The sequence below is a fragment of the Microtus pennsylvanicus genome, chromosome 20, assembly GCF_037038515.1.
Source record: "Microtus pennsylvanicus isolate mMicPen1 chromosome 20, mMicPen1.hap1, whole genome shotgun sequence".
NCBI classification, from domain to species: Eukaryota; Metazoa; Chordata; class Mammalia; order Rodentia; family Cricetidae; genus Microtus; species Microtus pennsylvanicus.
Genome location: NC_134598.1, coordinates 34,018,573 through 34,033,610, shown reverse-complemented (window position 1 = coordinate 34,033,610; position 15,038 = coordinate 34,018,573). Strand labels below are relative to the sequence as shown.

At 44.9% G+C, this 15,038-nt stretch overlaps 1 protein-coding gene across 2 annotated transcripts in view; it reads right to left on the bottom strand.

Moving 5' to 3' along the window:
- The window catches only part of Ano4 (anoctamin 4), a 324,827-nt gene that overhangs the window by 292,207 nt on the left and 17,582 nt on the right, over nt 1-15,038 (bottom strand). For both annotated transcript variants that reach the window (XM_075954168.1, XM_075954169.1), the window contains exon 3: nt 10,574-10,825. In XM_075954168.1, the coding sequence (XP_075810283.1) occupies nt 10,574-10,825 (252 nt within the window). The remainder of the gene's footprint in view (nt 1-10,573; nt 10,826-15,038) is intronic.

The window sequence follows — 15,038 nt, the reverse complement described above, 5'->3', positions numbered from 1 at the left end:
CACACAAATGGCCATTGTTGGACTACACAGTCTCAGGCAGTTTGTAAGTCATACTAGTAAATCTCCTTATAGCACAGATATAAACTATTACTTCTGTTCCTCTAGAGAACACTGATAGACACAGTGGTGTGTATGTGTGTGTATCTGTATATCACAATTTTATATATATATATATGTGTGTGTTATATATGTGCTATATATTATGCATAATATATATAATTGTGATATTATCAACACTATCTAGTTCATCTAGTCCTGGAATGTTTTTATCATCTCAAAACACACTGACCAATCACTTCTCATTCTCCCCTCCTCAAGACCCTGGGAACTAAGACTTTGCTTTCTTTCCCTATAGATTCACCAGTCCTGGAAACCGTATAAATGGAATTGTACTCTTTGGCCTTTCATGGCTAGCTTATTTCATTTAGAATAACATTTTTGAGGCGCACCTCTATTGCAGCACATAGTGGCATTCATCCTATATATTCTTTTTGTCTTTTCAGACAAGTGCTTACTATAAAGCACAGGCTGGTCTTGAACTCACAGAAATCCCCTGCCTAGGCCTCTCAAGTGCTGAGATTACAGACATGCGCCACCACACCCAGCACTGCCTTTTTTTTTTTACTAATATTACACGGTACAGACATATAATATCTTGTTATACACTAATAAGCAGTTGATGCGTCGTGTGCTGGATCCACCCTTGGTCGATGTGAATAATAATGCCATAGCCATTTCTTGCAAGCTTTTGAGCATTTTCTCTGAATTTGATAATTGTGTTCGTAACTTACTAAGAAACGTTCTGCCCTCAATGATTATTTCTAAGCCAAGAAATAAGAGATTTAGATCCATGTTGTAGATTATGATAGCAAGTGGAAAACCCGTTGGGTCCCTGAGAAAAGAGTGAAAGCAGAGAGACCAGACAGGAGGCTGCTGCCCCACTGGGGAAACAGTATAAAGCCTTGAACCATTGTAAGGGGAAAAGAAGAGAGGGTAGGATCTGAAGAGCCTCTCGGGGGCAGAATGAGCAAGAACTGATGAGCAATTGGATGTGTTCAGGGGCAGAGGAGAACACTTTGTGCATAGCCCCCATTGCATTGAGCTGTGTAGTCACAAGTCACCTCCTCAGCTAAACGCTGAGCTTCAAAGAGAGTCATGGCTTAGTCATTCCCGCAGTCCCCAGTCCTCAGCAAAGAACCTGCCCAGAAAATGGGTAAAGAGCAATTTCAGTGTCTGCTTGGATAATGGCCATTATTCATAAGGGACAGATAATGACTGTGAGTCTGCTCCCCGTTCAGAACAGGAGAGACGGGGATGCTGCTGTCGAAAACAGAGAGCACAGACGAGTCTTTATGAGACTACACAGCAAAGCGGTGCAGGAGAAAGCTAGAGATCCAGAGCAGTATCTTAGGAGAAAAGCTGCATCAAAAGACAGTCTTTTTATACAGACCAGTGGTAGCTTTACTCATTAAAATGTCTCGTTTAGATGTATCACACCATGAATCAACTCAAAAACACTGCAAGGCAATGACAAATCTCTTGGAACTGCAGAACATGAGAGTGAGCTATCTGGCGTGTGTTGTGACTTCATTTACATTATCCCCACGGCTAAGCTCCAGGTAGGCCCTGGCTCTTCTCATGCACTAACAGGAAGGCAATCTGCGGGCATCTGCTTTGCTAAGACGCCTGTGCGAGAAGGAAAGGCTTTCATAAGAAGGTCTGGGAAGGAACAAGTAGGAGGAAGGTACTGTACGTAAGGAATGGAGAGGGGAACAGAGTCCTCGGAACCACCCCCAAGAACTCTGATTAGAGACTTAACCTGAATACCTGTTGTTTTTTTTTTTTTTTACATTTATAAAGAAGTTTTATTTGGCTCATGATTCTGGAGGCTAGGAAGTTTAAGAGCATGGGGCAGGCATCTGATGCTGGATGTTGGTGTGTGCCTGACGGCTTGGTGCTCGGTCATAACATGTGGAGGCTGTGCAAGTGTATCTCTACTTGCCCTTAAAACAGGACAGCCTGTGGATCCATGAAAGTGTGAATCTGATGTTTGGAGGTCAGCAGTTTGAACACAAAACAGACATAGCAGATTGTATCATCATTCCTAACTGTTCATAACACCCAGTTCCATGTCTGGTGGCCGGGTGACTTCACTGTCAGTGACAATACTGTCCCTTTTTAGTCAGCTCTGGGCTCGTCCCTGTAATGTGGCTTCGGATGATAGAATCTTAGCATCTCCGTTACTAGAACAAGCTTGGTGTTTGCATGAGAAGCCTGGCCTCTTCTCTTGCCCCTCTGTCACTGCTGTGAGAACATTCGAGAACATGTTGCTAGAAAATGAGGCGGTAGAGAAGGCTGAATCATCCCCATTGTTCTAGCCGTAGTTGGTCTGAATCAGCCGGCACCAGCCACGTTGAAAGCAGAGCTACCTAGCTACCCCCACCCCGCATCAGAGGCTAGATACTTAAGCAGATGTTTTGTGTTATATACCACTGAGATTTGTGGGCTGATATGTCAGTCTGTCTCCAGCCATCATAACAAAACTCCTGAGTTCAACAATGTCCAAAAACAAAAGTTACATTTTGGCCCACGGGTTTAGAGGGTTCAGTTCATGGTCACCTGACCTCATCACACTGACCACCAAGTGGGAATGTGTGGTGGAGAAATGCTAAATGGATTATGGTGGCTAGGAAGCAAAAGAAAGAAGGGACCTGGGTTGCCAATCCACCATTCAACACAGACTTACGACAACTTGCTCCTGCAACTGAAAACCAAGCTTTCAACATAAGAAGTTTGGGAGATATTTGAAGTCCAAACCATAATACTTGGTTTTACTGTGACATCAGTTACCTGGACAGGAACTTTCACCACGGTTCCTCATTCACCCCAACCCATGAAAAGGTCAGGAAACACAGACCCTTTGCAAGATCACAGCTTTGTCAATATGAGAAAACCACCTCACCACTCTGGGCTCAAGAGACGCTTTTAACGTAACGCTAATAACCAGTCTTCAACAAGAAATCGCTTCTTATATGCTGGAAATTACATCACTTCCTATACACTGGAAATTCAATCACCTCTTCTACACTGGAACTTCCACATATTAGAGAATGTCTTATATGCTGGAAAGTCAATCACTTCTTGTGTGGAATTATACTTCCTACATAAATCACTCACAATATGTGGAATGTCCACATAGTCGAGAACTAATAGCTCCTGGGGTCCCTGCATATCTTCAGAAGAAGGTGCTATGTTTATAGGTCCTGTCTTACTGAGATCAACGTTTAAATTACAAGCTGGAACTCATCAGTAGGCAGTGACATCACGTTACTGCACCCCAACTAGCCCAACTTTTAAAGCATAATGGAATAGATTAAAAACGTTTGGCGCATCCAACAAATCAGGAATATTGCTCCCTAAAAGGTCTTTTCTAGTGTATGTGAATAGGAGAGAGAAGATGGAAAAAGGAGCAGTGGAACATATTATAAAAGTATCTTTTAATCTAGTTGTTAGACAAAAAAAATTAATTCCAGAGAAGCAAGAGAAAGTAACTACCGAGCATTCAGATACTAACTAGAGTCAGCCCATGAGCTCAGCCCAGGAGACAGACTCAGAAGGGAGGATGGCATCAGAAGGCTGGCCTCACTAGTAAAACAATAGCCTTTGCTTGTAGACTATGATTTTAAAAGCACATCTGCCTATTTCCTCTTCTTCGGGCCTTATGACTTCCCTGCACAGATGGAGAAACTGAGGCACAAGGAGTCAAGTCCTCTAAATAAAGGTAACATGACGGTCACCAGATTTGAGGACAGCAGCAGCTTGCTCTTCGGTCTTCTATGCCACATTGTCACTAAATTTCCCTACGTTCCTCTCTCCCAATCTACCGCTATTCCCTCACACTCTTCCATATCCTCGGGTATCTTAGTGTGACAATGTCTGTGAAGAGACGCCGTGACTATGGCAACTTTATAAAGGAAAACATTTAACTGAGGCTGGCTTATGGTTTCAGAGGCTTATTCCATTATCATCGTGGTGGGAAGTATGGTGGCCTGCAGGGAGACATGGCTCTGGAGAAGGAGCCTAGGGTTCTACATTTTGATCCACAGGCAACAGGAAGTGAACTGTCTCACCGGGCACAGCTTGAGTATAGGAGACCTCAAAGCCCATCCCCACAGTGATACCCTTCCTCCAATGAGGTCACACCTACTCCAACAAAGCCACACCTCCTAACAGTGCCACTCCCTACAGGGGTCATTTCTTTCAAACCACCACACCAGACCAAATTAATTTCTGTTTTATGGTCTACCTACCAGTGATCTTTGTCTTTTGAACTAAACAGATCTTCATATTTGTGTAATTATTTAATACTTATCCCCTCTGCTGGTTTGTTCCTGTATACTACAAAAAGAAAGAAGTCATGCATTGGGGTCATTCCAGGACACCCAGCACCCAAAAACAGCGATGAATTAAAGAGTCACAGATCCTGGAATAGGGAACTGAACTAACAGTACCATTATACAATCGTGACCCTAAATAACTTATATTTTTCCTTGTCTGATAAAGATAAAAAAAAAAAACCTATAGTTTCAATGCACTCTCAGAGCTAGGGTCAAAGAAGCCAGAGGATGTCTCCCAACCATTTAAATGAGAAAACTTGAAACTGCATGGAAATCCAGGCATTCATCAGTTCCTGGGCATTAGGAAATTACTCCAGATTCTGGGCCGTTTCTCCCCCAACAAACCTCAGAGCTCCTGATGCCTCTGTGATTGGTGCAGACAGGCGAAATCACTTGCCAACTGGTGTCCACAGTCTCACTAAATGGATTCGGATAAACCGGTTCTCAACCGTCCTAGCCTAGGGAACTGGTAAGACGGCTCGGCACGTGAAGGTGCTTTGCAGCCAAGCCTGAAGATCTGAGTTCTATCCTTGGGTCTCACACGAAGGGGACAGAGAAAGGACTTCTACAAGTTGTCCTCTTACCCCCACCCAGGTGACAAGGCAACACACACACATGCACCCAAAAAAACCTAACTAAATCAATAATAAATAATTTTAGAAACTTTTCAAAGCCCCATCCTACTTCAGCTCAGCTCTTCATCGTACACGGTGATAATCACACACCCTGCTCCTCACAAAGGCCTGCCGTTTCCCACCGAGAACCCTTCTGTGCGCTCCCATTTGGGTTACCATATATAGCCTCTTAAACTGCTTCATATTAATCACCTGATGGGAGCATCTCGGGGTCTACCAGCTGTTATGGATGCTGCCCGAACTGGTTCCAGCTAACGCTCTCTCTTGAAGGACTGCCCTCAAAGAGCAAGTCTCAAGGCCATGCCGCTTTCTTGTGGCTGCTTGTATCCAGGCAACGAGGGGAGGGCACCAAGGCCTTGTTATAGGATACCCAAAAATGGTCCGAGTCCCAAGGACTACTACTTCAGTAAGCTTCATGCATGTATCTCCGGAACTAAGACTCAGTTTCCAGTGGACCGGGGCTAAGACAGCTAAGATCGCTCTTGAGTCAGTTGCCATGGTTGTTGGTATTTTCTTTCCTTGTCTAAACAATGTTACAGTCAGGACACGTAACTCATGAGTCAGCAACTCCTGGTCACAGGGTATAAGCAGACCGTCCACTTACAGCTGTTGGATGAAGGCCGTTTTAGAAACTCAGAGGCCATGCTTTGACACAGATAACGTTGCCTGAGCTCTTCATGATCATTCATATCTTTCATAACACCTGCCTGTGTGGTTATCCTACATACTTTGGCATGACATTTTTTTTTAATCTGTGTCTCGTATTAGTTCCACGTCCTGAGACCAGAAGCACAGACGTCACTGAGGAAAAAGCTAGAAACACAGGCTGTACCAACACCCCAGGCCAGCTGAAGGAGGATCTACAATTTAACAAAATCTCCAGTTTGCTGTGTTTGTGACAATGTGTGAGAATTTCTCATTCAAACCATAGAGTTTCCACCTTCGTTTTAAAGACTCTAGTCATCTTAGTGATGAATCAATATCCAAACACATTTATACAAGTCAAAAGCTGATGCTGGGAGTCTCCAATGCTGCATCTGAGGCGCCATCTGCACTGCTTGGTTGGGAGTGTGATGGGTGAGCTGTTTCTGGTTGTGACATTGCTCACTGTGGCAGGAAGGAGCTTCCGTTTGGTGTGGGAGTCCCTCTGTGTGCTGTGATGACCATTAATGAATAAAGAAACTGCTTTGGGCCCATAGCAAGGAAAACTTAGGTAGACAGGGAGAGCTAGGCTGAATGCTGGGAGGAAGAAGGGCGGAGTCAGAGAGAAGCCATAGAGCCGTCAGAGTCAGACATGCTGAAACTTTGTTGGTAAGTCACTGCCACGTGGTGATACCCAGATTAATAGAAATGGGTTAAATTAATATGTAAGAGATTAGCCAATAAGCCGCTAGAGCTAATGGGCCAAGCAGTGTTTTAATATAGCTTCTATGGTTATTTTGGTTCTGGGTGGCTGGGACGAACAAGCAGCCTCCTCCTACATCAGTTTTTATTGCATTGGCATCCACTCACTTGTGTGCCACAGACCGTTGTCCCCAAGTGTCACCAAGGTCTGTAACCCAGACACTGTTCCCAACAACAAACCGCACTCTGAGTGGCGCGAGTTCAGACGACAGAGCGAATCCAACTCTCACGGAACATCTTAAAGTTTAATTCTGAAACACGTCATCCGAAGGCAGTCTGAACTCAAGTTTTTCAGTTTCTTATCATAATTCTCAAGGAACTTCATAACCATATCATTGAATTGACTCTGTCCCCAGGTGCCATTCATTGTTCCTGGATTCGCTGGTGATTTTAGCTTTCTAAGACAAAATAATTACCATAGAAGGAGCAGGAACTGACAGAATCGTGCTAGACTTGGAAACTGAATGGCATGGCTCTGAATTATGAAAAGAAGAGTCTAATTTAGGGAAACAGGAAACCCGAACAAAACGCAGTGATTTGCTTCTCATAGCCAACTCTTCCGTCAAATGAATATTTGAAATCATTCTCCTACTTCTAAAGTACAGGCAGACCCCAACCTGTATCACAGACAGCTCTCTACAAGGTCAGATTACTCTGCATCCCAGACCTCATCAGTAGCTCGAGTTGCAGGGTCATGATTAAAGGCATCCAACCTCTGAAAATTTAGCTTCTCCGTGTTTCCTTTGGCATCAATTTGGAAAGTACCTGGGTCACGATATGTTGAAAGATACTGGATTCATGCTATTAACTGGGCACTTGTTTTAAGACACTGTATACCCTAGACAAACTCATTACATCACCGCCCGTAGGCACGACTTGAGAATCCAGAGCTCACACACATTTCTATATCTATTAGAAAGCCCCCATGGGGAACCAGCAAGGGAGAAAAAGTATTTCCCATCTCATGCCAAGATATAAGAGCTCTGCCCAGACTTACGGCGCACAAGGTAAACGAGACCAAGAGCAGTCATCTCACACTTCAGGACCTTGCACCAAAGAGGATACTCAGGAACCCCATAAAAATCACATAACTCACTAATGTTCTCTTTCTGAAACCTAACCCCAGTAGGAGACCAGTAAAGGGAAAGGGGTTAGACACAGGAGCTTGGAGAAGGGCTGTACAAGACAGGAGGAACAAGTTCTCGTATATTCTTATACATAGAGAGGCTGAGAGTTCAGCAACAGAAGACATCTTATTAAAACATGATTTCAGGGTGTAAACTGGGGACTGTAAAGAAAGAACAGGGGTTAAGGATGTGACTTTCATCTTAGAAGAAAAGTAGCTCTATCTTTGGTGGGGGGATGATTCTTCAGACTGTAAGGCACGGTCTGCAAAAGACACCCATTGTGATGGGGAACCAACTGGTTAAAGCTCAGGAACCCACTGTCAGTGAGTGAGTTACCAGAATCCCTTTTACCAGGTAGCAATTTAGAGAGCAAGGCCACTTAGTGTAAGTTGATCGATCTCAACTGAGATGACTTTACTCTCTGAGGGGACACCTGGCGATGCCAAGAGATAGTTTTACTTGTTACAACCGACACAGACTGGGAACAAGACAGAGACACATCCATTATCCCACAGCTGATACAGCGATCCCAAAAGTTAGCCATTGCTCACATCAAAATACCCAGGGTACCAAAGCTGGTATAAGTGAAGAAGAAAAGGCCCACGTGCAGCCTGGGGTGTGGTTCAGGCTGACAGAAACGACACACACTGAAAGATCACGGGGATAATGGGCAGGGTAAATTCATTACCATGTTGAGGGGGAAGCCCTGAAATGAAGAGAATTATAGGCATTTGTTTTGCTTTGTTTTTTTTTTTTTTTTTGAAAACCTGTTCGTTAAAAATAGCAACCTCCTTCCCCAAATCAGATTGCTTCTGCACACACCGCTCTCTGGGAAGGGCCAGCTGATGGGGGATGTAAAATATTCGCCTGACAGCTTCTGTTTCCTTCTCCTCTGTGCAGAAAAATGCCACAACCTTCCTTACTGTGGCCACAAAAGGCATGCGATTCCTTCAACTATTATTGAACTAGGGCAAGCACGGTCATTTTTCTTCACAATAAACTCAAACCCCTGAGGCTGGAGGAATGGCTCAGCAGTGGAGAGCACTGACTGCCCTTGGAGAGGACCGGCATTCAATTCTCAGCATCCGTGCTGTCGCCAACAACTGTCTTCTAACTCTATTTCTGGGGGATCTTACCTCCTTGGCCTCCGCCGGCACCTGCTAGCACACAGTGCATATGCACACACTCAGGTACACACACACACAAATTAGTTAATTAATTAATTTAAAAACCAAACTCCCAGAATTTTTTTAGCTTTAGACACAGATTTCTCTACAAAAGTGACATTCAGTGAGGATGATCAGAAAGAAGGCTACATCCACGCAAGTGGTCCTTAACACTCTATAGATTTCAACTGAGCAATTTCATCAAAGACTTTGGGGGGATAGTTTCATGGTATGTGAGGAAGGCGAGCAAGCAAAACCCCAGGAAGCGCAGTCTGTAGCACGCAGGTCACTGAGGATCACTCTGAACTGTGTATGCAGGCCTTGGGGTAGGGCCAAGGGGTCCCCAGGTTTATCAAGTGGCATTTGATTTGATGTCTTTGACCACCTGGAACTTTTGCAATGTCAGCACCTTGTCTCTAGGTGGCAGCATCTGTGAGCTGTTGCTGATCTGGCCAAAGACCCCCATTGCGCAAAGATTTATTTCATTTATTTCCTGAACAGGGCTTAAATATTGGACTTGGGGACCTTATCTCTAAGGGCTGTGGCTACAGAAGAAAATACAGCACCATAGATTTTTACATCAATTAAATCTCCACCTCAGACTTCAGAAGTAAGGACAGCAAGTGTACCATCTTTGTATAGGCGGAACTTTCTGCAGCTGACTTCAAATGAGGCAGGTCATAAAATTTTTTTGCCTTGGCTGTTTATGCTATGGCTTCCCAAGATCACATAGATCATTGGTCAGCAAAACGTTTCTGAAAAGGGACCAGAGAGTAAATATATTAGGTATTCTGGGCTATAAAATTTGTTACAGATTCTTGATTCTGCATCATTTTGTAAAAATTACCATAGAGTGTGCAAAAATAAAAGTTTGCCTGTATCCAACAACACCAGATAGAAGAAACTAAAAGTCAAATTTTATATAATTTTCATGAGTCATAAAACATTATTATTAAACTTCCCAACCTCTTACGATGTAAAAAATACTACTTTTTTGAAATTATAATATAATCACAGCATTTCTCCTTTCCCTCTCCTCCCTCCAAACACTCCCATGTATCTCCATACTCTCTTTCAAACTTATGACTTCTTTGTTCAATAATTGTTGCTATATGCAGATATGTATTTGTATATATATGATATATATAAAATATATTTATATGTATATATAATATATTTTATAAAGCTACTTGCATACTTGTATGCATGTTTTCAGGACTGACCACTTGATACTGGGTGACCAGTTGGTGTGCTCTTCCCTGGGGGTGACTATGTCTCCTCTCAGCACTCCTTAGTTGCCTCGAGTCTTTAGTATAGTGCTGAGGCCTCATGGTCTTTCCCCCATCAACTTTAGCATGTCAACTGTCCTTGGTCATCTCATGTTTTGGCAGTCATGGCTGGTGGGACTTTATAGGTTTAAAACCAATAAACAACTGTTCCTAATTCTTTGGCCATTCAAAAGCAGGAAGCTGGCTGGCCAGATTTCACCCATGCACAAAGGTTTTCAAGAGCCCAGACACAGGGGTCTTGGTGGGGTAAAGTGACTGACTCTAAGTTATTCGAAAAGAAATTAAACAGCAAAAAGCCACACGCTGTTCTTAGAACCCCGACCCGAAGCCGATTCCTAGAAAAGGTGTTACCAAATGGAATAACACTTCAGTCCCTCATCTCCAAGCACAACCTCCCTTCCGGTCCAGCTAAATGATTAAACGCAGGGAACATGGAGACACCACACGGGTCCAGAGCATCACACACGCAGAGGCAAAGGAGCGGTGTGCTCAGCAGAGAAATGCATCCCAGAACCTTCGATAAGCCAAGCCCTCCAAAGAGGCCATCACTCCTACCTGTGGTGTCCTGGCTCAGGGTTTCCTGGCTGCTGCTGCTGTAGGAAGGCACTGGGGTGATGGACAGCGAGGCTGGACAAGACAGGGGTGTGGCCAGGTCAGCTTTGTGAGAGAAGGACTGGTGATACACAGGGATGCCCGCATCTTTGGAGAGGAAGAGGGGCAGATCTGACGGGAGGGTGGGTCTGCCTTGCACATAGGGGTTTTTCCAGTGGGTGAGTCCAATTGCAACAGGTCCAGCCACGTCATAGCCTGTTGAGATAGACAGATCAGGTCAGCAACCACGGTCGAAACCCTTATACACTGTTGCTTTTAGCATTTCTCAAAGGTCTTAAGTTGTGAGTCCACTCAACCGCCATTTGAAATGATGCGTGCTCACGATAAACAGACAGCTGTTGTCACACTTGATGAACTGTGTGCATCTTATCACATTAAACACATACCGTGTATTCCGTGCTCAGTCTTTGCCTTCTATGTACCATAACAAAGCAGATAAAATTTGTGATCATGAAGGGTTTTTGGTGTGTGTGTGTGTGTGTGTGTGTGTGTGTGTGCATGCCCCTGTAGTCCACAAAGGCACAACAATCATGTCTAATTCCAAGCAATTGGAGTTACGAGCGATTGTGAGCCACCAAACATAGGTGCTGGGAATCAACCTGCATCCTCAGGAAGAGCTGCAAACACTCTTAACTGCTGAGCCATCCTTCCAGCCTCCGTGGAAGGTCATCTATATGCTAGACACTTTACATAGCCAGTCTCTAACCCATACAGCAAGCATAAAGGGCACTAGGAACTATTTCAGCTTTGTGGACATCGAGAATAGCGAGCAGTTTTCCCTAGATTAAGCAGCCCACAAGCACCAAAGGCAGAATGAAAGTCCAGGGGTGTCTGAATCCAAAACAATAACTAACCACAATACAAACAAGATGAAATAAACATCAATGGTAGAACAAAAACTTCCCCTTGGGAGTTCAGGGGAGAGAGGCATTCATGTAGGGGAAGTGAGGCCATAAAGAAAGATGAGGTGCACACCTTTAATCCCAGCACTCAGGAGGCAGAGACAGGAGGATCTCTGTGACTTTGAGGCCAGCCTGGTCTACAAGAGCTAGTTCCAGGACAGGCTCTAAAGATACAGAGAAACCCTGCCTTGGAAAAAAAAAGAAGAAGAAGAGGAAGGAGAAGAGGAGGAGGAGGAGGAGGAGGAGGAGGAGGAGGAGGAGAAGAAGAGGAGGAGGAGGAGGAGGAAGAAGAGGAAGGAGAAGAAGAGGAGGAGGAAGAGAAGGAGGAGGAGGAGGAGGAGGAGAAGAAGAAGAAGAAGAAGAAGAAGAAGAAGAAGAAGAAGAAGAAGAAGAAGAAGAAGAAGAAGAAGAAGAAGAAGAAGAGGAGGAGGAAGGAGAAGAAGGTGACATTGAACACAGCCTTTCCAGACAGAGATGGCATCTAGAAACCAGTGGGAGAAATATGTTATGTGGAAATATTTGTTTATTCCACCTGTCTTAGTCAGAGTTTCTATGCTGTGATGAAACACCATGACCAAAAGGCAAGTTGGGCAGGAAAGGGTTTATTTGGCTTAGACTTCAGCATTGCTGTTCATCACTGAAGGAATTCAGGACAGGAACTCACATAGGACAGGATCCTGGAGACAGGAGCTGATGCAGAGGCCATGGAGGGGAGCTGCTTACTGGCTTGTTCCCATGGCTTGCTCAGCCTGCTTTTTTATAGAACCCAGGTCCACCCACCATGGGCTGCATCCTCTCCCATCCATCACCAATCGAGAAAGCGCTTACAGCTGGATCTCGAGGAGGCGTTTCCTCACTGAGGCTCCTTCCTCTGATGACTCTAGCTTGTGTCAAGTTGGTAAAATTTGAAGTAAAATTCAAAGTGACTAAAATCTAAAGCGTTCTCACTCAAAAGAGCCACTTTCTGACTTCTCATTAAAAAAAAAAAACCTCTTGATCTTCTCATGAATATTAAACAAGGCTGCACCATCTCACCACGTGGCAGTTGTCAGGAAGAGCAGCGCAAGTTCCACCTCCTGTACGTGGAGACTGAGCTCAATCTGCCACAGTCCCCACACGCCCTAACACCTCACCCCAGCTTCCGTCACCCATCCGCTGTGCCCGCCTGGCTTCCGCAGGCTTTTGCATCGGAAACCATGGGAAGGTAATGTGTATGCCGTCTGAAGAAAACACACAATGAAAAGGACGGGTTAAAATAAGATATGCCACGGTACTGAGGCTAGATTTTATCTGGAAGGCAAAGCAAAACAAGGTAATTAAAAGTCCGTAAAGCGGGAATTGTCATGATTGCGCTGATGTTAGTGAAGACGTCAGAACCATCACTTCCTCTTGGTCACTGGTTTCCCCGGACTGTATTAGCATGGTGAGGTGATGCCTAGTGAAAGGTGCTAGTGTACAGGGACCGGAAGTGTGAGGGAAGAAAGCCCTGGTGTGGGAAGGACAGATCGAGAGTCCCGGCAAGACAAAAGGGGCTGGAAGGGAAGCTGCACAGACTGACCGTCTATTTGCTCCATTCGACACCAAGCTAGACACCACTCAGACATAGACTCCCACCACCCTGTCCCTATCCACACTTTACAGCCAGGCCCTATTCCTCACTGTGAGCGAAGGCTCCCTTGAAACGGAGGCTGTGTCCTATGTCTTCAAAATTCCTTTCTCTCTCTACAGGACTTTTGTTCTCACTTCCCTCCTCCAAGTTCCTAAGTTCCTAGCCACTTGGTTCAGGGCTGACACTGTCTATTCTCTCCATTGCCCCACCACAGGGCAGCAGGGAGAAAGGCGCAGAACAAAGGCCATGTGAAGGTCATTAAAGGATCCAAGCACTGGCGTCAGTAAAGAGAAAGAAGCACAGAAACACAGCCACAGAGACACGAGGAAAAGAAGTGCAGAGACACGGCCACGGAGACACGAGGAAAAGAAGCACAGAGACACGGCCACAAATACACGAGGAAAAGGAGCACAGAGACACAGCCACAGAGACACGAGGAAAAGAAGTGCAGAGACACGGCCACAAAGACACGAGGAAAAGGAACCTGCAGCTACCCACTAACTCTGTGGTGGTTTGCATAAAGATGTCGTCATCCCCTCTCCCTGCCAGGCTCAGATATTTGGATATTTGTTCCCCAGTGGGTGACTCTGTTTGGGAAGCTGTGGAACTTTTGGGAGATGGAGCCTCGCTGGAGGAAGTACACTCCAGGAGTGCACCTTGAGGGTCTATAGTCTTTCCTCACCTCCAGCTCATGTTTTCTGCTGGGCGCCTGAGGTTGAGGATGTGTGCTCTTGGTGGCCCACTCCCGCCATCATGCCTCTCTGCCGTGACGGACCCTTAGCCCTCTAGAAAAGGAGTTCTCAACCTGTGGGTCACGACCCCTTTAGGGGTCGCATATCAGTTAAGCAGCACATCAAATACTTCCATTATGATTCCGAACAGTAGTAAAGTTACAGTTAGGAAATCACAACAACCTAATTTTAAGGTTGGGGGTCACTGCAGCATGAGGAGCTGTATTAAGGGGTCACAGCGTTAGGAAGGCTGAGAACCACTGCTCTCGAACCATGAGACCAATTAGACACTTCCTTCTCTACGTTGCCTTTGTCATGATGCTTTGTATCACAGCAACAGAACAGTAACTAATCCACTGTCTCTCACTGACAAGATGTCGGAGAAGGACTACGACAGAGAGACTGGGAATCTCTTCAGCCCAATGGCGACGGTCAGAGGGTCGGGGCTTTGCCAGGCTCGAGGAAAACCAGGTGTGTCTTGAGACATCAGACTCTTGAGCGTTAGTGGAAAGAGTCGTGTAAACATGTCTGGCCGGAAACTTGAAAAATGGCTCACAAGACCTCAACCCTCGACAAAGAACCACAAAGGAACGCTGAAGGAGAAACAGCCTTCCCCAGGGAAGCACACACCAATCCGTGATTCAGTACCAAATGGTCAGCCCTGAAAACATGCATACAAATCTCTTTCTTTCCCTTCCACCTTCTCAAGTCCTTCTTTACCAAGAACAGAGCACACAGTAAAAATGTGTTTAGGGCTCTAGAAGGGTCCCTTAATTTAAGAATGGGAAGATTTATAAATATAAACAAGGGGCCACTGTTGAACCTTCTAACAAAGAGACGCTGCCACTTTCTAAGGAAGAAAAGTCAAACAATGCCAGCTACTCAGAAACAGGGAGTAAGATGTAGTTCAGGGAAACAGGAGGAAGAAATGGGGAGATGCAGATCAAAGACCACCACGTTTTAGTTATTAAAGATAAACCCACTACAGAGGGTCTAGAGCTAATGACATTGTATTATACACTGCAAATTTGCTAGAAGAGGCACTATTAGCCTCACACACCATACACAGAATTAAGGGAAACTAGGAGCCAATAGCTATGCTAACTTTCTTAATTATCATCTGATTATATGTATATTATTATATTGTATATCTTGTATATACCAAA